The sequence below is a fragment of the Podarcis filfolensis genome, assembly GCF_964270895.1.
Source record: "Podarcis filfolensis genome assembly, chromosome: 12".
NCBI lineage: Eukaryota > Metazoa > Chordata > Lepidosauria > Squamata > Lacertidae > Podarcis > Podarcis filfolensis.
In genome coordinates this window covers 56963969-56989656 of record NC_139614.1, presented here as the reverse complement: position 1 = coordinate 56989656, position 25688 = coordinate 56963969, and the positions used below count along the sequence as shown (strand labels likewise).

At 46.3% G+C, this 25688-nt stretch overlaps 3 protein-coding genes across 6 annotated transcripts in view; 2 read left to right on the top strand and 1 right to left on the bottom strand.

Moving 5' to 3' along the window:
• The window catches only part of LOC310746166 (GTPase IMAP family member 4-like), a 187440-nt gene that overhangs the window by 132201 nt on the left and 29551 nt on the right, over nucleotides 1–25688 (bottom strand). The window lies entirely within an intron of this gene.
• Nucleotides 8523–11313, top strand: LOC310746193 (GTPase IMAP family member 2-like). Its single transcript, XM_083580033.1, has 3 exons — nucleotides 8523–8674; nucleotides 9441–9465; nucleotides 10457–11313. Exons 2-3 carry the CDS (start codon nucleotides 9447–9449, stop codon nucleotides 11251–11253), a joined length of 816 nt encoding a protein of 271 aa, XP_083436159.1. The 5' UTR covers nucleotides 8523–8674; nucleotides 9441–9446; the 3' UTR covers nucleotides 11254–11313.
• LOC310746182 (GTPase IMAP family member 1-like) overlaps nucleotides 13977–25688 on the top strand; it is a 70278-nt gene continuing 58566 nt past the window's right edge. The window contains exons 1-5 of one of the 3 annotated variants that reach the window (XM_083580015.1): nucleotides 14193–14624; nucleotides 15901–15967; nucleotides 22596–22718; nucleotides 23440–23528; nucleotides 24384–24408. In XM_083580015.1, the coding sequence (XP_083436141.1) occupies nucleotides 23496–23528; nucleotides 24384–24408 (58 nt within the window). In that variant the 5' untranslated portion in view covers nucleotides 14193–14624; nucleotides 15901–15967; nucleotides 22596–22718; nucleotides 23440–23495. Of the gene's footprint in view, nucleotides 14625–15900; nucleotides 15968–16632; nucleotides 16673–17763; nucleotides 19243–22595; nucleotides 22719–23439; nucleotides 23529–24383; nucleotides 24409–25688 lie in introns of those variants that run through there. The other 2 variants (XM_083580016.1, XM_083580017.1) reach the window with 2 other exon arrangements.

Sequence of the window (25688 nt, the reverse complement as noted above, 5' to 3'; positions counted from 1 at the left end):
GGTTGGATAGTGTTTTCGAGGTTACCAGCATGAGTCTGACCAAACTGCGGGAGGTAGTGGAGGACAGAGGTGCCTGGCGTGCTCTGGTCCATGGGGTCACGAAGAGTCGGACACGACTAAACGACTAAACAACAACAACAACATAGGTCACTAAGACCAGAAGTGGTGTGAAAAGTTTAGTAGCAAACCAAACAAAAAAGTACAATAAATTAAAAAGTATAGAACTTAAACATTATGTACCTGCAATGTCTGGTTCCTCTTTTTAAAATATACCAGAACCCACAAATAATATGGAAGTTGAGCCTGGCCTGTATCTGAACGGAGTGTTGCTTGAAACAACTTGGAACAGCTTCCTGAGCAGCACCTGACTGTGACCTCACCTTCTCAGTTATTTGCCTATTTCTGGATTGCTTGTGTGCTGCCATTCTTGCCTCCTTTCTTGGAGCCATTGGGATTAGGAGACCAGCATTTGATCTGCCTTGAAAACGAAAGTAGGTTTCTGCCAGCACAGAAATAGCTGGACCAAGGCATTCTGCCACTGACTATAACAGCACCTGGTTTACGGGAAAAGCCTTGGAAATCGTGCCACGGAGCGGGGTGGGCAGAGAGAAAGGAGGTTTGCTGGTGCTGCAGAAATAGTGTGGAGGCTCACAATTTCTACCCTCCAGTGACAGAAGAGAATTGAGGCCTTTTGGGTTGCCACACCCCACCCTCAGCCAATCAGCACCCCAAGGTCCCTCTCCCATGCCCCAGCCCCCTCAACTCACCTCCCTTCATATCTGAACATATTTACATTATGTCTCAAAAAATATTATTATTATTGCTATTATTACTATCTGTTGAAGCCATATACCATTTATTTTGTGTTTTAGGTTACAAACCCATACAAGCAATAAACTACCGGATGTTTGCCACTGGAAAGAAAGAAAGAAAGAAAGAAAAAGAGAGAGAGAGAGAGAGAGAGCAGACCAAGCAGGGCCAGGATGGTGCCAACCCTGATTACTTTCATTAGTTCTCTCCTGGACTCCTTTGGCAGGTAAAAGGTAAAAAGGTAAAGGGACCCCTGACCATTAGGTCCAGTCGTGACAAATTCTAGGTTTGCGGCGCTCATCTCATTTTATTGGCTGAGGGAGCCGGCGTACAGCTTCCGGGTCATGTGGCCAGCATGATTAAGCCGCTTCTGGCGAACCAGAGCAGCGCACGGAAACACTGTTTACCTTCCCGCCGGAGTGGTACCTATTTATCTACTTGCACTTTGACGTGCTTTCGAACTGCTAGGTTGGCAGGAGCAGGGACCGAGCAACGGGAGCTCACCCAATCGTGGGGATTTGAACCACCGACCTTCTGATCGGCAAGCCCTAGGCTCTGTGGTTTAACCCACAGCGCCACCCACGCCCCTCCTTCGGCAGGTGGTGGCCCCTAATTCATTGCAGGGTTGTTGTTTTACTATGAAGTGAACAGAGGGCAGAGTCCTCTTCATCTTGCATATCTGCAGACATGCAGGGGTTCAATAGAGCTGGACCAAATCTTAAACAAAAACCAGTAATAGTCTGGTCGAAACAGCTTCCTTTAACACCATGCTATGTTGTACTTCATTTGGGGGGCAAAACAAGTTACTTCTCTTGAAATCAGGGAGCTCTTGTTCCGGTGACATTCGGTTAGGTCTGGGTTTTTTTTAATTTTCTCTGTGGAATGTGACATAGCTTAATTGGTGGAGCCATAGGGACTGCTATAGCAGATAGAATAACCGAAGAACAAATTTTGACTGCGAAATTGTGCTCTGTTCTGCTTTCGGCTTCTGGCCTGCTGGTATTCAGAAATGAAAGCCAGAGTGGCTGGGGCAGCCCAGGCAGGTGGGCGAGGTACAAATAATAAGAGTGTTGTTGTTATATATAGATTATTTTTTTAAAAAGTAAATCCATATTATGGGAGGTTTTTCAAGAGAGGTTGGATGGCCGTCTGTCTGGGATGCCTTAGCGGGTGGAGTAGATTTCTTCCTGCCATACATTTCCATGATTCTATCACCCCTTGAACTGAGCAAGAGAAAGTGAATGATAAAAGTTTTTAAAATAAATACATAGCGATTTAATTAAATTTTGTTAATTCCTTCTTTGGGGGCTTGGGCATGGTTGTTTGCTGCCAGTATTCCTGAAGGAGCGTCTGCACCACCATCGTTCAGCCCGGACACTGAGGTCCAGCTCTGAGGGCCTTCTGGCGGTTCCCTCACTGTGAGAAGTAAAGCTACAGGGAACCAGGCAGAGGGCCTTCTTGGTGGTGGTGCCTGCCCTCCCATCAGATGTCAAGGAAATAAACTTTTAGAAGACATCTGAAGGCAGCCTTGTTTAGGGACGTTTTTAATGTTTGATGTTTTATCGCTTTATTATTAATAATAATAACATTCTGTTGGGTAGGGTAATTATTATTATTATTATTATTATTATTATTATTATTACAGAAAGGTAGCCGTGTTGGTCTGCCATAGTCAAAACAAAATTTTTTTTTCCTTCCAGTAGCACCTTAAAGACCAACTAAGTTACTTCTTGGTATGAGCTTTCGTGTATCTGAAGAAGTGTGCATGCACACGAAAGCTCATACCAAGAACTAACTTAGTTGGTCTTTAAGGTGCTACTGGAAGGAAAACAAATTTTTGTATTATTATTGTTAATATTATATATATATATATATATATATATATATATATATATATATATATATATAATATTAATAATATTATTATTATTAATAATAATAATAATAATAGTAAATAATAAAACAAAAATAATAATAGTTGGTGATTATGATGATTCTTCTAACAATGCTTCTGTTGACCTATGACTGGAAGAATTGCAATAAAGCACCTAAAGCACTCTGGTTCCCAAGATTGACAAGATTTCTGCTCCCCCCCTCCCCCCCATTTCTTCCCAATGCTTTTCCTGTAAACCAGCTTGTTTACCAACACTGACAGACATTGGCAGCTGGTGTGTCTGAGCATGCCAGAGGAAACCCAATCCATGGCAGAATTACTTTCGTTTTCTACTCAGATCAAATGTTTGACTCCTAATAAGTTCAGGAAAACAGACAAGAGAAGCAGCGCATAAGGCCGTCCAGGTCTGTATCCAAGTGAGGGCAGAGAGGGCAGCTGTGATTGCCAAAGAGGTGGTGTGTGGGCATGGGATTGTGAAGGGGGCGAGGGAATCTGAAACAATTCAGAGCTAGCTCACTTGCAAATAGGTTTAGGGTTGCAACTTACGGGTGACAGATTAACTGGAAAGTATTTTCTGCAAGAAAACACCACTGCATATGCCAAATTCTTACAAACTTTTAAGAGGATTTACAAAATATTGTAGCTCTGTAGCTAGGCAGGCTTATGCAGCTGCTGGTTGAAGCCCCCTGGGGGAGATGTCCCAGATGTGAGCCAAGGGAATCCTCCTTAGTGGGCTTGGGGTGGAGGATGCAGAATGGAATGAAGCAGAAGTCCCAGCAAAGGAGGGAGGGATGCAAAAACACACAGAATATGCAGAAATGGCGAAACTTACCGGAAGAATAAGAAATCAGGATAACAAACTGTTTATAAAAGAATGGAAATGGATTACTGAATTTTTACAGATAAAAACGTTAGCAGGATTACTGTAATGATTACTGTAGAAACCTGCAGTTTTATAAGAGTATATATTTACAGTGGATAAATAAATGAGCAAGTTGAATGAATTTGGATATGCAGAATATATTTTTGGAAAAAAAAATTAAGGAACCACAGAAAGAGGGGGAAGGAAGTCAAAATATGGAAATGTTAAATTTTTTGTAAAACGAATGAAATGTATAAATTTGAAAAATACAAATAGAAGACTAAAAAAGAAAAAAGAAATGAGTGCCATGCGATGTGCCAGAACATCACCAAGAGTCAAATACAATCCTAAAAACACCTAGCATAATAAACATCTCCTTAAGGGGATCGAGGGGGCCCTGTGGGCGATGCCGAGCAACATCATGACATCACCAGCGTTGGCTTGAGAGTCAACTCCCAATCTAGTCAGGTTTGATGCAGAGAATGGGAACTGCACCATCTTCTCCTTCGCCTCAGGCAGCAAAATCTCTTGGGCCGCTCCTGCCTTGAGGATGGGAGATGGTGGCTGCAGCTGAGGGCAGCAGGGTGAGGAAGGGATGCATCTGGCCCAAGGGAGCACAGAGCCATGGACCGTCTCCCGGGCAAAGGAGGAGAGGACCTCGACCTTCAGCCGGTGGCTTTCCCAATGGGCACCTTTCGCCAGCAGGCCATTTGAACCTGGACAAAGGTGGACCTGTGGGCTTGGGCCCCACTGACCTTTCCTTTCCTAGGGTTCAGCCCCCGTTGCCCCCAGTCCACCCCCGATTCTCTCTGCAGATTGACATCCTCATCATCTTTTAAAAAGTGATGGGGGGAGAGGCGTCAGCATGACTTAGCTTATGGGGTTCAGGAAAAGCTCCACAGCCATTTACAAGAGTCAAATACAATCCTAAAAACGCGTAAGCATAATAAACATCTCCTTAAGGGGATCGAGGGGGCCCTGTGGGTGATGCCGTGCAACATCATGACGTCATGCGTGTGATGCTGTGTGATGCTGCATGACATCATGCATGCGACATTGCTCAACACCTTGAATCTTCTGTCTTCTTTGGCGATCCCTCGTAGCCGAGTAAGATTATCTTCCATAAACACGGTTTTAACAGTGACTTTGGAGGCCAATTCTGGATCCACACGTCCTTCCACAGTGGGGACATTGGCTTCCAAGTGGGAGTTGATCACGGCGTGGATTTGCCAAGCGTGCCTTCCTCTTAGCACGTTTCTCCCTTTTGTCCTGAGTTCGAGTGTCTTCAAAGCCCAGGACACCTTTGGTCAAGGCTGTTCTCCAGCTGGAGTGCTCGCAGGCCAGTGTTTCCCAGTTGTCGGTGTTTATACTACATTTTTAAAGATTTGCCTTGAGCCTTTGAACCTCTTTTGTTGACCACCAGCATTACACTTTGTGAGAACACCCTGAATATTAGGAGGCTCCTCCCCCTCAGAAAATTATGCCTTGGCCCCTGCCAGGCAATCATTCTGTGCACTTCTCAGTATAGTATGGTGCTGATGATGTCAAGGTTGCAAGTTCAATGGGGCAGCTGCATATATCTGCATTGCAGGGGGGTTGGACTGGATGACCCTTGGGTCCCTTCCAACTCTACAATTCTCTGATTCTGTGACCCTCTCGTGCGCTCGCCTTATCTCTAAGCTGAAAATGCACTGGGACAACCGATCTCAGTGATCACGGGTAGGAGGAGGAGTTACGCTAAGACTAGACCACGTCATTACAGAGGGGGCAGGTTTAGTCGTTGTCTGAGGACTATTCCTGCCTCCGGGTCTGGTCCTGACCGGATGGATACTAGAATCAGCAAGGGATACCCACATGACCTGAAGGTGCTGCTGTGCAATGCCAGGTCAATGATTCATAAGACCACTGCCATCCATGACTTGATCATGGATGGAGGACTTGACCTGGCATGTGTAACAGAGGCTTGGTTGGATGAAGCAGATGGGCCTGTCCTTGCCGCTGCTTGTCCACCAGGTTTCTCTTACGCACAGCAACCCAGGTCATGTGGGCGGGGAGGGGGGGTTGCAGTGATTTTTAAGAAGTCATTAGTTTGCACCAGGCGTCCTATTGGGAAGACCCAGTTTTCCGAGTGCATGTTCTGGAAGTTGGGCAATAGGGGCAGTACAGGATTCCTTTTGGTGTACCGACCTCCCCGCTGCACCAAGGATTCCCTGCCCGAGCTGCTTCAGGTCGTGGCGGATGTTCTCCTGGAGACACCTAGCTTGGTCGTCCTAGGGGATTTTAACATCCATGCCGACACGACCTTACAAGGGGCCACCCGGGACTTCGTGGAAAGCATGGCCTCCATGGGGCTGTCCCTGAATAAGTCTGGCCCAACCCATAGCTGCGGACATGCCTTAGACCTGGTATTCACCTCTAGTGACGTGGGTGATCTGACACTAAGTAAAAGTGAAACCAAAGAAGTGCCATGGTCAGATCACTTCCTGGTGCAACTGGACTTCTCTGCGACTCATCCCCTCTGCAGGGAGGTGGGACCAATTCGGATGGTCCGCCCCCGCCACTTAATGGATCCAAATGGTTTCCAGAGAGTGGTAGGGGATGCTTTATCCCATGTTGATGGCCTTTCAGCTGATTCCCTGGTGGCCCGCTGGAATGTGGAGTTAACCAGGGCTATTGACTGTTTGGCTCCGAAGCGCCCTCTCCGATTGCATGGAGCCCGGACAGCCCCGTGGTTTTCCACGGATCTGAGGGCAATGAAACAATCGTTGAGACGGCTAGAGCGCCGGTGGCGGATAACTCATTCCGAATCTGACCGGACACAGGTTAGAGCTCAACGTCAAGCCTACCAAGTGGCAATAGCGACGGCGAAGAAGAATTTCTTCACCGCCTCTATTGCATCTGCAGAAAACAGCAGCAGGAGACTTTTTCAGGTGGTTCACAATTTAGCGGAACCACCTGCAACATCGGGGCCCAGTACGGGCCACATGTTCTCCTGCAATGATTTTGCAAAGTTTTTTGCAGATAAAATCGCTCAGATTCGGGAAGAAGTAGACTCCACCGTGGGAGCAGGGCCGGGGCGGGAGAGTGCTAGAGTTCTGTCTAGTCAAGTTGAGTGGGATCAATTCCAATCTGTTACCTCCGAGGATGTGGACAGGCTGCTTGGACGAGTGAAACCAACCACCTGTCTCCTGGATCCTTGCCCATCCTGGCTTATAAAAGCTAGCCGGGAAGGACTGGGCGATGGGCTTCGTGGGGTGGTGAAAGCTTCCCTCCGTGAGGGAGCCTTTCCAGACCCGCTGAAAGAGGCGGTTATTAAACCGCTTCTTAAAAAACCATCTTTAGATGCGGCCACGATGGCCAACTATCGCCCAGTCTCAAATCTTCCATTCTTGGGCAAGGTGATTGAGCGAGCGGTTGCCGAACAACTCCAGGCACGCCTGGAAGAAGCGGACCATTTGGATCCCTTCCAGTCGGGATTCAGGCCTCATCATGGGACTGAAACTGCCTTGGTCGCACTGGTTGATGATCTCCGGCGGGCTAGGGACAAAGGTGAGAGCTGTTTCCTAGTTCTGCTGGATCTCTCAGCGGCGTTTGATACCATCGACCATAACATCCTTCTGGACTGTCTTGAGGGGCTGGGAGCTGGGGGCACTGTCATACAGTGGTTCCGCTCCTTCCTCCTGGGCCGTGTTCAGAAAGTGGTGGGGGGGATGAGTGTTCAGACCCCTGGGCTCTCACTTGTGGGGTGCCTCAGGGTTCTGTCCTCTCCCCCATGCTTTTCAACATTTACATGCAGCCGCTGGGAGAGATCATCAGGAGGTTTGGGCTGGGTGTTCATGAGTATGCGGATGATACCCAGCTCTACCTCTCTTTCAAATCAGAACCAGTGAGGGCGGTGAAGGTCCTGTGTGAGTGTCTGGAGGCGGTTGGAGGATGGATGGCGGCTAACAGATTGAGGTTGAATCCTGACAAGACAGAAGTACTGTTTTTGGGGGACAGGAGGCGGGCAGGTGTGGAGGATTCCCTGGTCCTGAATGGGGTAACTGTGCCCCTGAAGGACCAGGTGCGCAGCCTGGGAGTCATTTTGGACTCACAGCTGTCCATGGAGGCACAGGTCAAATCTGTGTCCAGGGCAGCTGTTTACCAGCTCCATCTGGTACGTAGGCTGAGACCCTATCTGCCTGCGGACCGTCTCGCCAGAGTGGTGCATGCTCTGGTTATCTCCCGCTTGGACTACTGCAATGCGCTCTACGTTGGGCTACCTTTGAAGGGGACTCGGAAACTACAACTAATCCAGAATGCAGCAGCTAGACTGGTGACTGGGGGCGGCCGCCGAGACCATGTAACACTGGTCTTGAAAGACCTACATTGGCTCCCAGTACGTTTCCGAGCACAATTCAAAGTGTTGGTGCTGACCTTTAAAGCCCTAAACAGCCTCGGTCCAGTATACCTGAAGGAGCGTCTCCACCCCCATCATTCTGCCCGGACGCTGAGGTCCAGCTCTGAGGGCCTTCTGGCGGTTCCCTCATTGCGAGAAGCAAAACTACAGGGAACCAGGCAGAGGGCCTTCTCGGTAGTGGCGCCCGCCCTGTGGAACGCCCTTCCAGCAGATGTCAAAGAGATAAACAACTACCTGACATTCAGAAGACATCTTAAGGCAGCCCTGTTCAGGGAAGTTTTTAACGTGTGATATTTTATTGTATTTTTGGTTTTTATGGAAGCCGCCCAGAGTGGCTGGGGAGGCCCAGCCAGATGGGCGGGGTATAAATAATAATAATAATAATTATTATTATTATTATTATTATTATTATTATTATTATTATTATTATTATTATTATTAATTATTATTAATTATTATTATTATTATTATTATTAAAGCGCCCGACGCGGCCACCCACCGCCCAAACGAGCTGCTGGTTCTCCAGGCAGCCACTGGGGGGAATTCTTGTCCTGCTCCTTCCAAGCAGAAGAGGACCTAATTCAGCGGCTACTTTCATTTTCCCTTCCGAGAAGCAGCTCGTCTCTCGCTCCCGTTCGCTGCAGGAAAACGCAAACCGGCGTGGAAGACGACGCGGGACGAGGAAGGATCTGCCGAAGCAGCTGAGGAGGTGAGGTCTGCCATCTGGGAAGGGCCGAGTGGTGGAGAGAAGGGGGGAGAGAAGGATCTCCTGCTGCAAGAGGACCCGGGGGGAGACGCCCCTTGTCTGGCTGGCAGCCCTGGGCAGCCTCTCCGCGCTCCTGGGCGCACCTTCCTCGCTCAGAAGCAGCTCCGTTCAATATGCCCAGACATACCAGGCTGGGTCCCTGCCCTCAAGCTTCCTAGGGAGGCAGCAGCTGGGTTTAGCCTGTTGCAACAAAAGGCAAGGGAGGATCCCTTAAAGGCTGATCGACCGAGTGTGGCTTAAGAGTGCGCCCGAACTGGGGCTTCTCTTCCACCACAAACAGGAACAGGGGCATTGCAGGGTTGTGTTTGTCAGGGACACTGTCCTCCTTCTGGCGCTTGCTGAAATTATTCCTTACCCTCTCCAACGTTTTCCCGATGAAAACAGGGACGTCCTATCCCATAATAATATTAATAGTTGTATTATTTGTACCCATCTGACTAGGTGGCCCCAGACACTCTGGGAGGCTTCCAACGTGTATATAAAAGCATAACCAAACATTAAACAGCTTCCCTATCCAGGTGTCCTCTGAAGGTTGTCTGGTTACTTATCTCCTTGGCAAAATATTGCAAAATATTCTGAACATTTTTATGTCTGCAATGTGCTGTTTCTCATTTGAGATACCACATGTCTGAACTAGGGGTGGGGTGCTGGGTTTGCAGATGGAAGGCTGCCTGAGAATATCATCTTGATTTCTTGCCATTATTTTCAGGGGAAGATGGACGGGACCAGAGGAGGTAAGGAAGGGTTCCAGTGACTCAGAGGCAGATTGACTGCTTGGGGTGGGGTGGATTATTCCAGATCTATTTCGCAGGAGCTTTTCACGGCACCCCCAATGACGTTTATTTTATTTATTTGCAGAAAAAAATATTGTTCTACCAATGTGTAATATTTTGGGATTTGGGGGGGTGGGAGGTGCCTGGGTGGGATGCCATCCTGATGCACATCTGCAGGAACCTAGAAAGATGCCCTTGGCTGCATCAGGCCACTGGTTCTTCCGGCTCATTCTTGCCTGCACTGACCAGAGCTGGGAAAGGAACTAGCGCTTGTTCAAATTCAAGATGCATTTCATAAATCCCTGCATGTTGTACAAAAAACTAAACCATTCAGTATTCCATTATTGCATCCATCAAAACTTATTTACGCTGTTGAATTTATCAGGTGTACACAAACGTTTCCCAATCTGTTCTTCTTCTGCTTTTATTTAAACATGTGTGTGCTTTACATAAGGGATGCGGGTGGCGCTGTGGGTTAAACCACAGAGCCTAGGACTTGCCCATCAGAAGGTCGGTGGTTCAAATTCCCACGATGGGGTGAGCTCCCGTTGCTCGGTCCCTGTTCCTGCCAACCTAGCAGTTCGAAAGCACGTCAAAGTGCAAGTAAATAAATAGGTACCACTCTGGCGAAAAGGTAAATGGCGTTTCCATGCACTGCTCTGGTTCACCAGAAGCACCTTAGGCATGCTGGCCACATCACCCGGAAGCTGTACGCCGGCTCCCTCGGCCAGTAAAGCAAAATGAGCGCTGCAACCCCAGAGTCATCCGCGACTGGACCTAATGGTCAGGGGTCCCTTTACCTTTACCTTACGCTTTACATATGCATTCAGTCTCTCTGAGGATCAGAAAACAATATAATTCTCAACAATCACATATTAAGAGGGATCCCACCAGAAGTGGTTGCTCTGATATTTTTGCTGACCAGCTCTTCGCTGTCTTTCAAAACCCGCAGGAAATAGGGGAGAACTGAGGATCGTCCTTGTGGGCAAGACTGGAGGCGGCAAAAGCGCCACAGGAAACAGCATCCTTGGCCAGAAGCTCTTTGATTCGAAACTTCAGGCCAGGACAACCACCTTGTCCTGCCAAAAGGCGTCTTGCACTTGGAGAGGCTACGCTGTGTCTGTGATTGACACAGCAGATATTTTGGGCACCGGAGATTGCGATGAAAGGCTGGACCAGGAGACCAAGCGCTGCCTTGACCTCTCTCAGCCTGGCCCTCATGCGCTCGTGTTTGTGACCCAGGTGGGCCGCTTCACCGCGGAGGACGAGGAGGCAGCCCAGCGAGTCCAGGAGATGTTTGGGAGGGAGGCCATGAAGCACACCATCCTCTTGTTCACCCGCAAAGAAGCCTTAGAAGGCAACTCCTTGCGGGATTACGTGATGCAGTCAGATAACGAGGTTGTCCGGAAGCTGGTCCAAGAATGCGGGGGGCGCTTCTGCGCTTTTAATAACAGGGCGGCAATAGAAGAACGAGAGGCCCAGGTCTCTGAGCTGATGGAGATGGTCCTGGAGATGGTCCAGGGGAATGCAGAGCCATACCTGGAGACGCCATCCATGGAGGCAGCGCTTGGATCTTACATCTGCAGGAAAAGGGCCAAGGGAGAGGGGGAAGGGAAAGCTCACAAGGGTTTCAGCTACCCAAAAATATTTCTTGCCATATGTGTGTGTGGTGCAGTGCTTTACCTGTTACATTACCATTGTAATCGTTTCTCTCAATATCTCCCCTTTAGCAAAGCTGGGGATTTTTAAAGCCAGCCCACCAGCTTCTTATGAGGTGTCAGGAGAAAAACAAATAAACGAATGAACAAACCGGATTGTCTGGGTGCAGTGTCCTAAGAATCACCTGCTTAGTATTTTATTTGCCATTGTATCAGTTGCAATGCCCCTGTGACTCTGGACAAATAGGAACAACAGAGCATGTGCTTCTCCACCTCCTATATTACAGAGACATTTGTATTAGCCTCCTCTCCCCATTACACCATAAGTTCCCCGGGCGCACAGGACAATTTTATACCTCCCTGCTGCTGTCAGAGCCCAACCCTGCTACAACATACAACGTTGCCAGGTTCTGCACAGCAGCGCTCAAGATCCATCAGGTGATGACCTGCACCACAAACTAGATTTAATGAACACTCACATCATAGTGCTCTCTAACCTGATAGTTGTAGACTTTTATATACTAATATTTTATGTTCCTCCACATCCGTTTAGTTTCTTTTAGATTCTTATAGTCTTTTAGATATACCTTCTGTTTTAATACTTTTTAGCTTTCCAAAATGTTTTACAGATTCTAAATGATTGCACCCCACCCTACTTATTCTGGTCTATGGCCGTAATCAAGATTTGATTGATTGATGATGGATTGTGTCAGGGAACTGCCATTGGAGCCCGAGGGAGAGGGAGGGCTCCAGAGGGGTTCTGGAGAGCGTCCCGGGAGGGAGAGAAGCAGCCCATCTTCTGGGGAAGGAATTCAGTGTAGCACCAGTGGAGAAGGGGGGCAGATGGGGGAATCGGTGAGGGGGCTCCACGACTCCTTGCTGGGGACCAGCGGGGAGAGCACGGGTCCTCCGCTGCCCACACCCTCCCTGCGCAGAAGGCTTCCGCGCAGGGAGAGTAGGCGGAGACTAGGCGTCAAAGAGCTTCTTTGCTGGAAGAAGTTCAAGAAACGCCCACTGACGGATTCTGCCAGCGATTGAGACGGCCACGGGCGAGTGGCTGTCCGGACAGAAAGAGTTCACCCAGGTAACCCAGCCAGGTGTGGCGTCGATTTACGCACGAGTAACCCCTAGAACCATTACAGATTGCATCAGTTCATTCCATTTCTGAATTACATGTCAAACCAATTGAACAGGACAAACATAACAATAGAAGCACATATAAAACTGTTCCACACATGCAAACAAGGAAAACAACCTCACATGTATGAACCTTATCAAAGCCAGTACTATTGTGATATTGGTTTCATAATATTTGAGCAGGCAATATATTGCAAATCATGATGTGTGTGTGCTATGCAGAAATCACAATGTGGGGAAAACCCTGAAGCCAGTCAGTGCCTCTACACAGCTCCATCCATATTTCAGATGTTGTGCTATATTGGTATATTATGGTGTTTAGCTAGTGATATATAGCCATGTTGAAAACCAGGTATCTGTTCACCTCTATAGCTCCATCCTTATTTCAGACATTGTGGTATATAAATGTCATTGCAATGATGAAAACCAGATATTGCCGTACCCTCGCAAGTACAGATGAAAATCCCCACTTGTTAATTGGAAGGATTCTGATCTGGGTGGCAAACTATAATTATTCCCACTTAACAAATAGGTGATTGGGGCTGACTGCACACTCTACATTTAAGCTGCATGATTTCCTACAGAATTCTGGGAACTGGAGTTTGCGAAGGGTGTCTGGGATTGTTGCTCTCTAGGAGGTGAACTACAGTTGCCAGGATTCCTGGAAGGAAGTCATGTGCTTTTACTGTTCTTTCAACATGTGACGCCGACCACTGACTGAGTCTCAAACAAGCATGAATGAGTGTCCATAAGGAAATTTTGAAAAGACGAAGAAAAATGGTTTGGGGAGGGGGGTATTCAGAAGACAGAGAAGGCAGTGTTTAACCCTTTGCCTGCACACAATTTTCCCTCTCTAAAGTCTCCTGATGACAAACAAGCATGGTGCTCATAGCGCCAAAGTCATGAATTCAATACCCTTACGGCAACTTGCAGATTCCTGCATTGCAGAGCGTTAAACTAGATGATCCTTGGGATCATCTCAGGATCAGTTCTATGATTCTAACCTTAAGCAATAAAATACAGAAATATTCCTTTAAAAAAAAACATTTCATTCTGCCTTGCTTTTAAAGTGAAAGAGGAGAAAGAGCAGCTTTCTCCTGAGACAAGCCTTTCCTGCAAGTCTGTTTGCCAGACTTGAGATAAGAAATGGCTTATCAGTTCTGAAGCAGCAAAGCGGTTACTCTCTGGAAAGTAGCTCAGCTCCGATTTGACCTGCAGTTTAGGGAGCATTTTGCAAATGTGAATGTCCACAAGCAGTGCTGGATTTACGTAGAAGCTGAAGAAGCTATAGCTTAGGGCCCCATTCGCTTGGGGTCCCCTAAAAAATGTAAAGGGGGAAAAATGGTACATTTCCAAAATAAAGGTAAAGGGACCCCTGACCATTAGGTCCAGTCGTGGCCGACTCTGGGGTTGCGGCGCTCATCTCGCTTTATTGGCCGAGGGAGCCGGCGTACAGCTTCCGGGTCATGTGGCCAGCATGACTAAGCCGCTTCTGGCGAACCAGAGCAGCGCACGGAAACGCCATTTACCTTCCTGCCGGAGCGGTACCTATTTATCTACTTGCACTTTGACGTGCTTTCAAACTGCTAGGTGGGCAGGAGCAGGGACTGAGCAACGGGAGCTCATCCCATCATGGGGATTCGAACAGCCGACCTTCTGATTGGCAAGCCCTAAGCTCTGTGGTTTAGACCACAGCGCCACCCGTGTCCCTTCTCATTTCCGAAATAGAAGATAAAAAACAATTACTTTGATATAATGCATATTTTGTGATGGCTTGAGATACCTATGACGTCCATAAATGACCCTATAGCATATATTCAACACGAAAAACAGCGACAATTTGTTGTTGACAAAGGACAGCTGGACATCTAAAGGGCCCCATTACCTTCAGGAGCTGAGGGCCTCATCAAACCTCAATCCGGCCCTGGACACAAGTTCTAATGAGAGAGGGAAACTTTTCTGTCTCTTTTCTCTGTCCACGTGCCGTGAGTCGAGCCCCATGGACTCAGTGGGGTTGGCTTTCGAGAATGCATGTGCAGGATTGGGCTGCCTGCCGCTTGCAGTCTCCCTCTCCCCCCGGAGTTGCTTGCGAAGCCTTTTCCCTTTCAACCTGCTGCTGTCTGGGGCAGCCAGGGGGCGTCCCCTGCTCTGCTTCAGGAAACTGAATTTATTCTGCCCTGTGAACTTTCATTTTCAGCTCCGAGCAAACCTTCGTCTCACAAGCTGAACGATTTCGGGAGAGTGGAGGAAGGAGCAGTGTACAGAGCAGAGCAGAAATAGGAAAAATCCACAGATGAAGAGAGAATTCTTGTGATCTCCAAAAAGGTAGGGGGAAGAGAAGGAAGCCGCAGGTGGGGGGGGGACAGGCAAAGGAGTCCAAACCGATTAGTTTTTTCATGGTGCAATTTTGTACGTGTTGGCTCAGAACTGAGCCCAATGGGATGTTTAGGACTGCAGCTCAAGGGCAAAGCATTTCTGCATGAAGAAATCAAAATAGGCATTTGGAATCTGCTGGCTGTAGCCATCCCAGGGGGCGTTTGCATGATGACAGGATGAAACCTGGCTCACGAAATGTTTGCCCATGAAAAGATGAGGGTTGGTGATGCCTCGTTGAGGGGACTTTATGCGAGGATAGGGACAGGGGAGGAATTTAGTTCACAGTTAAAATTGAGCCTACATAATTTGCACTTTCTGAAATAAGATGGAAACTGAAACACAGCCAACCTTCGCGATTCACACTTTTCTGAATTTTGTGGTGCAGTTCTCCAGCCAAACAATGTATATGAAAATGCAAAAAGCAGGGGGAAGTGTGGAATAAAATACATATATTACTTTAAAAACAAAATTAAAAAATCCATGCATTATGTTGGGGGAAATTGCTTGCAAGCATGTTTACATACAAAAATGTTTTTAAGCAGAGATTTGCAGTAAATGCAGGTGAATTTGCATGAGGTTTGTTTTATTTTAAATGCAGATTGCTGCACAAATTTAGAGAGCTGCATTTGTCAAAATGAGAAACTGAGAGAACTGATTTGAGGCAGGGCTTAGCCTCAGAACCTGTTTTGAGTGCCACAACTCTGCCCAGAAAAAAATTAAGTAATTGCATATAGAACAAGAAAACAAAACCCAAGATTTGGGGTGGATTCATGCCCAAAATATTTTAAAATTATTTGAAGAATTTGTGGTAGGAGCAGTTTTGCTCTAGTTCCTGATGGCACCAAGTTTTACCCTCAGGCTCAGGTGACTAAGCACAGGAACTGATTCCATCTCTTGACACATTTAAAAGCATTTTTTGCCTGAGAATGATATCCCTGAAGTCTGACAGAGTCATGGCACACCAACTGCACAATTGTAGAAATGTCTGGATTGGTATCCATTTAATGGGTGTGTGGTCTTTTGAATTTGTAAAATATTTCCCTTTCATGTGTGTCATGCTGGTGGCTTTCCTTCTGTAAATCTACACATCAGTGGAAATAAAGAAATAAGTGGGATTTTACTGGGATTTAAAATAAAAATAAAAATGTATGGACTGCAAAAATAAAAGTCTGCCACAGAAAGTAGCTTGCAATTGTTCGTACAGCCGTAACTCTGTCATTTGCAGGGAGAAGAGACCGGGGCGGGTGAGTCAGTGGCAGCGAGATATGGCAAAGCAGTCAGGATCCACCAAGGTAAGTGGGAACAAAGGAGCCATTTAGAAGATATCCGGATCCTGGCCGGCTAAAAGAGTCCAGCTCTCCTCCCAGCTCTCTTGCAGGACAGAGGAAGTAGCTTTTGCAGTCCCAGTTTGGTCCTCGTGATGCTAATGGAGGAGGAGCTTTTGTCAATTGTCACTTCAGCGATAAGGAAAAATCCTGGGGTGAGGATTTACTCCGCTGCCTGGCTCGTCGGGGTGCCACTCCCCGCGGATCCCTCTGGTCAGCAGGAGAAGGAGTCTCCAGCCAAGTTAAAGAAGCATAACAGCGGCCAGTAGACCTGATCTTTATTTGTTGCAACAAGGTTCAAACACAGAGAGAATAGGAACCCCGAGCTTGGGGTTGCGTGAACTTTAAAGACCTTCCGCCCCTTCCCATAATACATTTCCAGATACATCACAAATATGTCACAAAGTATGAGTGTTTGGCATGTAGAAACATGAGCCCATCACCCACTCCTGGCAATAACCCCAGTTCCTGACACCTTTTAACTACCCTCTCCCCCAAGGAACACAGGCCCCACAGATTTACGATAATCCTCTCTCAAGTTTGCACTTTTGAGGACCCGTGTCCCGGGGCGTTGGGTTTGCTGACCGAAGGCTGCTAGTAGCTAACATGTTATGTTGCAACAAACATTCCAGGGGCAGAGGTGGTGGCTCAGATCCCGTCGGAAAGATTCTGGTAAGTGTTCCCCCATTGAGTTTAACATCCTGCTGCATAGGATAGGGAATATCATAGAGGGCTGCCATGTGTCCTCTTTTTCCAGTAAAGGTAAAGGGACCCCTGACCATTAGGTCCAGTTGTGGCCGACTCTGGGGTTGTGGCGCTCATCTCACTTTACTGGCCAAGGGAGCCTGCGTACAGCTTCCGGGTCATGTGGCCAGCATGACGAAGCCGCTTCTGGCGAACCAGAGCAGCGCACGGAAACGCCGTTTACCTTCCCACCAGAGCAGTACCTATTAATCTACTTGCACTTTGACGTGCTTTTGAACTGCCAGGTGGGCAGGAGCAGGGACTGAGCAACGGGAGCTCACCCCATCGCGGGGATTCGAACTGCCGACCTTCTGATCGGCAAGTCCTAGGCTCAGTGGTTTAACCCACAGCACCACCTTTTCCCCATCTTTTTCCAGTAGAAGTTGGCAAATGTGTCCTTTCTTTTTGCTCCTCAAAATATGTTTGTGTGTGTGTTTATTCCATATACAGTGGTACCTCGGTTTAAGTACTTGATTCATTCCGGAGGTCCGTACTTAACCTGAAACTGTTCTTAACCTGAAGCACCGCTTTAGCTAATGGGGCCTCCTGCCGCTGCTGCGACGCGGGAGAACAATTTCTGTTCTCATCCTGAGGTACCACTGTACCTGAAAGAACACTGTAAACAATTAAAAACATTAGCAGGACTACAATAACACTTGCAATGTGAAAAAGACTATGGTTAAAATTTGAGTTATATAGATAAATAGAGAATGGTATGAGATGCAGAAGAAAATCTTGTTTGTGGACTCCACGGAGGGGAGGAGGGAGGTCGGAGAATTCAGAGAATTCAATATTTCATTATTGTATTCTAAGTTTGAATGTCAAATCATAAATGTAAAATTAATTTAGAAATTAATTTTAAAAAATAAAATAAAAGGGACGGGTAGGAAGGGGGGACTCCCCCCCTTACGTGTAATGGATCCCCAGAGGATCCACTGCAAGAATGTGGTTGGTCAAGGGAGCCGTGGGCTCGAAAAAGTTGAAGAGCACTGCTCTGACGTGATCTTTCTAATTCACAGGGGACAAGGAAGAATCAGAACTGTGTATCGTCCTTCTTGGCAAGGCCGGTGTGGGGAAAAGTGCCACAGGGAACACCCTCCTCGGAGGGGAGAAATTTCACTCGGCTTTTTCAGCTAAGCCAACAACTCAGAACGTCCAAAAGGAGAGTGGGGAATTTAAGGGCCAGAGGTTTTCTGTGATTGACACGCCCGCTGTCTCTAGTTCAAAATCTCTCAAACAGCACAAGCGAGAGATCAAAAAGCTCTGCAAGCCCAATCCTTACGTTCTGGTCTTTGTCATCACCTTGGGCCGTTTCACTCCGGAAGACAAGAAAACTGCTAAAAAGGTCAAGAAAAGGTTTAGGAAGAAGTTCGGGAAGCGCATGCTTGTCTTGTTCACCCACAAAGAGGATTTGAAAGGTGAATCCTTGGAGGAATATGTGGAGAAGTCCGAAAACAAGGCACTCCTGAAACTGCTTGAGAAATGTGGGAATCGCTGCTTCGCTTTGAATAACAAGGCAGCTGGAGAAGAGAAGGAGGAGGCCTCCAAGCTGCTGATGGAAAAGCTCTGGCAGATCCTTCACGGGGACGGATCAAGGCCCTGCACAGAAAAAGGGAAAGAGGAGGAAAGGGGAAAGAATTGAAGGCTGCTCTTATATCCTCTAGTTCACAGTGTTTCGTTTCTTTCTAAAATATGTGGGGCTTCCCTTCTGCCTAATCTGGAAGTTGCAATGAGCGCAGGATGCCACCATTGTTGACAGCAGCGGGTGCTTGTCAGCCTAGGACGCCTGGGCTCAGAGACCTGCCCTGGCTCCCGATTTGCTGCCAGGCCAAGTTCAAGGTGTTGCTCTCAGGATATAAAGTCCGTAACAGTTTGGGAGCAGTTTAGCCCTGAGATCGCCTGACCCCACATGTGGTCTCTGGATGCTTCGATTGGCAGAATGGGCACAGTTACAGGTGCCACATAATATCTGTTCTGCATTGATAAGAAATGGTTCTTTCGGTGTGGCAGCACCAACACTCCCTGCATATCGACATCAGGCAGGCAACTTTGCTTTTTTTTGCTGCCTGCAAAAAACATTTTTGTTTAGACAAGACTACTCATATATTTAGAATACTGATAAGTTTGTAGTTTGTCACTGGTTTTAATTTGTGGATGTTTTATTTGTTATTAATCATAATCCTGTTGTTTTATTCATTTTGCAAAGCACTTTGAGGTTTTCTACAATCAAGAGGTAAAGGAATTTTATGAAACTAATAACATAACTGTCTGCAGTTTCCTAAACCCCACATAGGAGTGGATACAGCAGTCCACTTCAGTTTTCTCAGTTTCTCATTTTTCCTGTCTTAAACTCTCTGGAAATGCATTATTTTTATTTTTGAACCATTATGAAAGTTTAGCCGTATTTTTGTGTCAATTTCTCCTAACAAACACCTTTGTAAATTACGTACATACTTTTGCAAGACACTGTTCCTAATAAAATGCACCTTTGCATATCATTTTCACAGTTATATGCGTTCTTGTGAACTTCAGCTAGAGAACTGCGTAGCGAGATTCCACAAAGGGAGGATTTTAGATATTGGCTGTTTCATTTTGCTTTGGAAAGTGGAAATTTACTATTTCCACCTTTCAAAGGAAGCTGCATCAAATTTGTCCTGCATCCCTCATTCCACCTCCTTGTTCCTCAGACCCTTTAATCGCCCATCTGTCTGGTATTTGTAGGGCAGCCCCATGGGAAATCCTATTGAACTCAGTGGGACTTACTTCTGAGTAAACATGGTTCGGCTTGCAGTGTGAAGCTGCCTACTCTTTACCCAGTTACCTGGGAGTAAGCACCATTGAATACCGTGGGATTTACATATGAGTAGACAGCGCAAGGCTCCATTTACAATTAAGGAATAATTAAGGAATAGTGTTTCCTGAGAAATGGCTGGCAGCTGAAGCATTGCAATTACGGAATGGAAAGGGGATTGGTGACCTTTTTCTTCAAAATTATAGGAGGGGCTTTGTGCGCCACCATCACCATTTCCTCTGTTTGGTGCAGGAATTTTATTTTCAGGGTAAACAGGAGTCCATTTTTGTGCCTACACACACCACTTTTAATTGTTCTCCGATACTTCAAGGGGAGGAAAAAGGAAAACCGGGGCATTCCAGGATCAAATCAGAAACTGGGATGGCTTATGCAATTCCTGGGCTGTCCCTGGAAAACAGGGGCTCTTTGAGAACATGTATTCTCCCACCTCATGGTCGGACTATCCCTGATTGAGATTTCAGAAGGCTCTCCCGGCTCAGGAGGCCAAGGAAGGCAGAGAAAGCTGCAGGGAAACTATGGGAGTAAACAGCGAAAGCAAAAGCAAAAGCTGTGTGCTGTGGACCATTTCTGAGAATTTGCACCGTTACAAATAATACCCTGCCTTGTGTGGGAAACCCCGATAGGCAGGTAGAGCATTCTGTTTTTCATATCAGTCGTTTCTATCTTCTGCTCGACCTTAAATGCAAAAGAATATAGCAGTTTCTCTCCTCTTTGCACAACAGCACAGCAGAGATCTCGCAGTTTCATTTCACATGCTATGTTTTGTTTATGCTGCATGAAAACCTTATTTCACATGCATATATATGGAGTGTGTTACAGGAATTTATGTAAAGGCTGGGGGCGGGCAGGGTGTTTACCCTCCAGCAGACATCACACACACACACACACACACACACCCCAACTACCATACTCAACACAATCACTCCTGCAAATGTCCCCACAAAACACTTCATCACAGTTTTTTCCTTTCTCTATTCAAAGGGCCTCCACTGCACATTAACGAATGCAACAATTCACTGATAAATATATCTACATACTGGCTCACTGGGAAAACCTTAGAAAGGCATATAAAATCGCTCCTGTCTGGATTTGTGCCATTCCAACTTTGTTCTGTTCAGGGAAGGAATAGCTATCAAGGGGGGAGTCTGGGATGTGAGCAACCATAATCTCTGAAACCTGGGATCACGTACTCAGCAGCCTCTTGCACAAGAGATATTCCCTGGCATCCTGGCAAATGGGTGCCAGGCAGGTAGTCATCTCATGCGCAACAGCCAACCATCCAAGAATGGATTGTGCTCCTGGGTCAGGACAAAGAGGTCTCATTACCTGACCTGGAAACCCAGGAACTTGTCAATACTTCCTTTGTATCACTTGATAGGGGTAAGGTGGAGGGCAAGAGAGGGTTGGGGGCAGAACCCGATGGACGGGTTTCTGCCAGAGACCCCTCCCCATTTGTGACATATGTGTGATGTATCTAAGATGTGTGCATGATGCTTCACCAAAGGTGTTTGTGGGGGAAAGTGGGGGATGTGAAACACAACTACAACATTCCTAGAGTGAACATGTTTACACATAGGGAGGAATGTTTGTCCAGCCAGCAGGTAAACTTCCTGTTTCCTTCTGGGCTGGGACAGACTTCCTCTGCATGTGACTAGAGGTGGGTGTGACCTCACCTGTGCAGGTAATGACCAAAGCACAGGGCAGGGCAGCCATCTCTCTCTCTTTGACTACATGCATCAAAGAAGCAACATCTGCGTAGCCAAAGATGCTACGCAGCCAAGAGAGGACAAAGGGACTGTCTTCTTATGAGAGAGTTTTCAGGTGTGTGTTACTTTTCTAAGCTAAGTCTGCCTTCTGGGATTCTATTGTGAACAGAATGATGTGTGAGTAAACTCTTTTTATACTTTTATAGAAGACTGTGTCGTGTCTTATCTTTTATGAGGGAATAAGGGGGAAAGACCAGAACAGTTATTATAGAGGCTTTAGCAAGCCTGAGCAAACGCATCTGCTGCGAGTTTAAAAAGGGGAATGTTACTCTGCTAAATTGTGAACTTGTTTACACCAGTTGGAAAGGCTATAATCAGACAATATATCCTCTCCTGCATCCCTGAACATTCCCGCAAAAAGAAAACTTATGAAAGAGGAAGCATCCCTTTGTTCGGGGCTTCTGCCATGTGGAAGTCCTGTTGCAGCAGTCTTTTGAATCAAGCCGACCAGCTGCTGTTTTGCTTCTCATTTTTGGGCTGGTGTCTTTGTTTGGCAATCCAAGTGAGCCCTGGAATTTTCCTATAGCAAGTGTAGCATGCACAGTGCGATTGCAGGGAAAGTGTGCAAAATCTGTAGAAGGACTTTAATTTTAATTGCTGTATTTTTCCGTCTATAAGACGCCCCCATGTATAAGACGACCCCTATTTTTTGAGCCCCAAATTAAGCAATAAATATTTTAAACGTTCCATGTATAAGACGATCCCCAATTTTAAACTTAAAAAAAATATTGGGGGAAATATAGTCTTATACAGAGAATAATACGGTAAGGTTATTCTCCCCAGTTGGGGGCAGTTTATTATATTCCACCATTCTAGCACAGGGGTCGGGAACTTGAGCTTGCAGCTACACAATCTGCAAAATGCCAGGAAAAAGAAAGAGACTCTGAAGGCAAATCTTCTGATTCCATGATAATGGGGCCACAATGGTCTCTGAGCTTGTGCAGAGTGCCTTGCCTCTCTGCTGAGCAGCTGCTGCCTGCACCCCTTTAAAACTTCAGGACAGGAATAAGGGACAGAAAGACAGTGAGAGTCAAGGTCGTGGAGGGAAACGCCGGGACCAAAATAGCTGCAAAGACACACGAACAAAAATGTTGAAATGTCTGTAACTTCCTTTGCAGCAGAACTTAGCAGGATTAACCCTCATGATTGCTTTTGTGCGGGCAAAAACTCTTTCTTTAAGCCAACGGCTTTTCCTGGCAGGCTGTGGGTGGAGTTTTGGCCATTTCTCACTGGAGGAGAACGTAGTTTATTGCAGCCTATCTTTCCTTTCCAGCTTGGAGCCAACAGCAGCCGCCTCCTCTGCTCCTTCTGTCTGCACTTCAGGAAAAGAATGTCGTCCAAGAACGTCCAGAAGTAGGAAAGATCTGGAGGAGCCACACCTGTGATCTCCAAAGAGGTAGGTGGGAAGGGGTGAAGAGAACAGGGTCAAAACCGGAGATGTTTTTCAAGGAGGCTCTCTCCTAAGAAAGACCCAGGGTCTGTTGCAGCAAAAACAGGAAGGAATCTTCCAACAACTTCAAGATTCTCGGGTTTCTTCTTCTGCAACAACATCTGTGCAATTATAAAAATATTAAGAGCTTTTTCAAAAAAAGGTTTTATTTATACATTTCAAATTTATACATTTCATTAATTTCACAATCATTTTAGCATTTCAAAGTTTGGCTTCCTTCCCCCTCTTTCTGCGGTTCCTTAAATTTATTTTTTAATATCTTCTGCATATGAGAATTCATTTAATTTGCTCATTTAATTATCTAAATATAAATTAAATCGTAGCTAAAAACATATAAATGGAGATATGATGTTATAAAAATGTTAAAAACTGAAAATCAATTAAAAAATATTCTAGAAATAAATAAATAAGACTTAAATTTATAAGACAGTGAACGCTGCAATCCTAACCACACTTACCTGGGAAGAAGCCCCACTGAATTCAGTAGGACTTGCTCCTGAGCAGACTTGGTGAAGGTTGCACTTGGAATTGCTTCGGCAATTCTGTTGAGTTTAGCAAGCCCTGCACTGGGGTTGATGTATCACCACAGAGGTTGCACCCACTCCCTGCCTTCGGCTCACGGGGCAGGCTGGCTTTCAAACAAATGAGTAACTTGCATTGTTTGCAGGAACAAATCCTGGAAGACTGTCACCTTGAAGCAAGAAAATTGCCACGGGAGAAAACATGTCACGTGAACCATTGCTGAAAACCTCAGAGGTAAGCCCCAAGAAAGGGTGGGCAATTTGCTCTTGGATCATTTAACAGAAAGGAGAATAGAAAGGTAATTCATAGAATCATAGAACTGTAGAGTTGGAAGGGGGCCCAGGGGTCATCTAGTCCAACCCCCTGAAATTCAGGAAACACAGTTAAAGAATCACTGACAGGTGGCCACCCAGCCTCTGCTTTAAAATCTCCAGGAAGGAGAGTCCACAACTGTTGAACTGCTCTTACTGTCAGAAAGGTTTTCCTGATGTTTAGTCAGAATCTCCTTTCTCATAACTTGAAGCCATGGGTTCGAGTCCCGCCCTCCAGAGCAGGAGAAAACTGGTGATTGGTGGTGGCAGCCGGCCGGAGACTGGCATTGGCAATTGGGGGTGTGATTGGTGTCTGCGCTAAGGCCTGCTTACGATCGGCTGCGGCAATTGGGCGATTGGTTAGCGGCAGTGGCGATGCTTGCGTGCAATTGTGTGTGGTTTTGTGTAGTGTGCAGGGGGGCTTATGGCAGTGAGCGTGCAGACAATTGGTGGCTGTGGCAATCCCCCCCATTTTTTGTCGCAGTCCCCCCAAAAAGGGGTCATCTTATACAAGGGGGCGTGTTATACACAGAAAAATACGGCATCTCTGTTTCTCAGGGTCTGTGCACTTTGCAAAAAGTGAAGCCTCAGAGCTCTGAGAAGATTCAGGGGAGTTGTTCTTAAAGAAGAGCAGTGGGTGATTTAATAATAATAATAATAATAATAATAATAATAATAATAGATTTAAAAGCATTTCTCAACTAGCATCAAATTAGTGTTCAAGATTGCAAACCGAAGGCTGCTCTGGACTAACCTTAAACTATCACAAATATTTCAGGCAGATGAAGATTCCGTCGGAGAAGGTAAGAAAGAAGGCAAAACATCACATTTTGGGGGAGAAATCTACATTAGCTACTGTCCCACAAACATTATTTATCCCTTCCTCCATTTTTAATGGTTCCAGTTGAAACCGCACCAGTATTCCCAGCTCTCCCCTTCCTGAAGGTTACAGGGAGCAGACGATTCCCTGCTTACAACAGCTTCTCTGGCTACCCATCATTTTCCAGGCAAAATTCAAGGACCTTTAAAGCCCTTTACAGCTTAGGTCCAAGCTATCTGAAAGACTGTATTCCCTCATATGAGCTGGCTTGGATTTTGAATGATACCAACTGTACGAATGTCATGATCTACAGGAATAAACCATCTGAAAAATTCAGATTGTCACCCCTGTTTGCAGCCTGGCAAATTCTTATGGGAGAGGGCAGTCCTTCAGATAGCCTGGGTCTAAGCTGCACTTGGCACAATCAGCACAGTTTTCCTTCCACTGCAGTCCAGTTTCCAACAAAAACTACCTGATTCGTCTTGCTATCCACCATGGCCAAATTTAACATGCTAAATTTCCCCATATGAACTGGCCCAGTTCCTGCAATCATCCCTTGAGTTCCTTCTTTGTGCGTCTCCTCCTCAAGAGGTCCGGAGGGTGGCAACACAAGAGCAGGGCCTTTTCTACAGTGGCTCCCCATTTGTGGAATGCTCTCCCCGGGAGGCCTGCCTTGTGCCTTCATTGCAGATCCTTTAGGTACCAAGAGAAAAAGTTTCTCTTCAGCCAGGCCTTGGGCTGATTAACTTTCTATGGCCTTTTAAATGTGTTTGTGGGAACGGAGTTATTGGTTTGTTTTTGTCCTTGTTTTATTATGTATTTTGTTTTCTCGTTTCGTATTTTTATGATGTGAAAATCCCTGTACTTTTTGGATGAAGGGTGACATACAAATTTAATAAATAATAATAACCAGGGCATTTTTTCAGCTGGAGCTCAGCTGTGGTACCTCTCAGGTGGGTTAGTGTTACAGAACAAGGGAGAAGTTTTTGGTGAGCTCCAGCAAACTCTTTTTTCTACAAAAGTAGTATGGATCATAATGGATGTTGTGATTACCGTATTTTTCGCTCTATAACACGCACCCGACCATAACACGCACGTAGTTTTTAGAGGAGGAAAATCTGTAGGCATGCCACCCGTAGGCATTCCCTCTATAACACGCACAGACATTTCCCCTTACTTTTTAGGAAGAAAAAAGTGAGTGTTATGGTGCAAAAAATACGGTAATTACACAATACCACACTGTTCATTTCAACACAAAGGCCA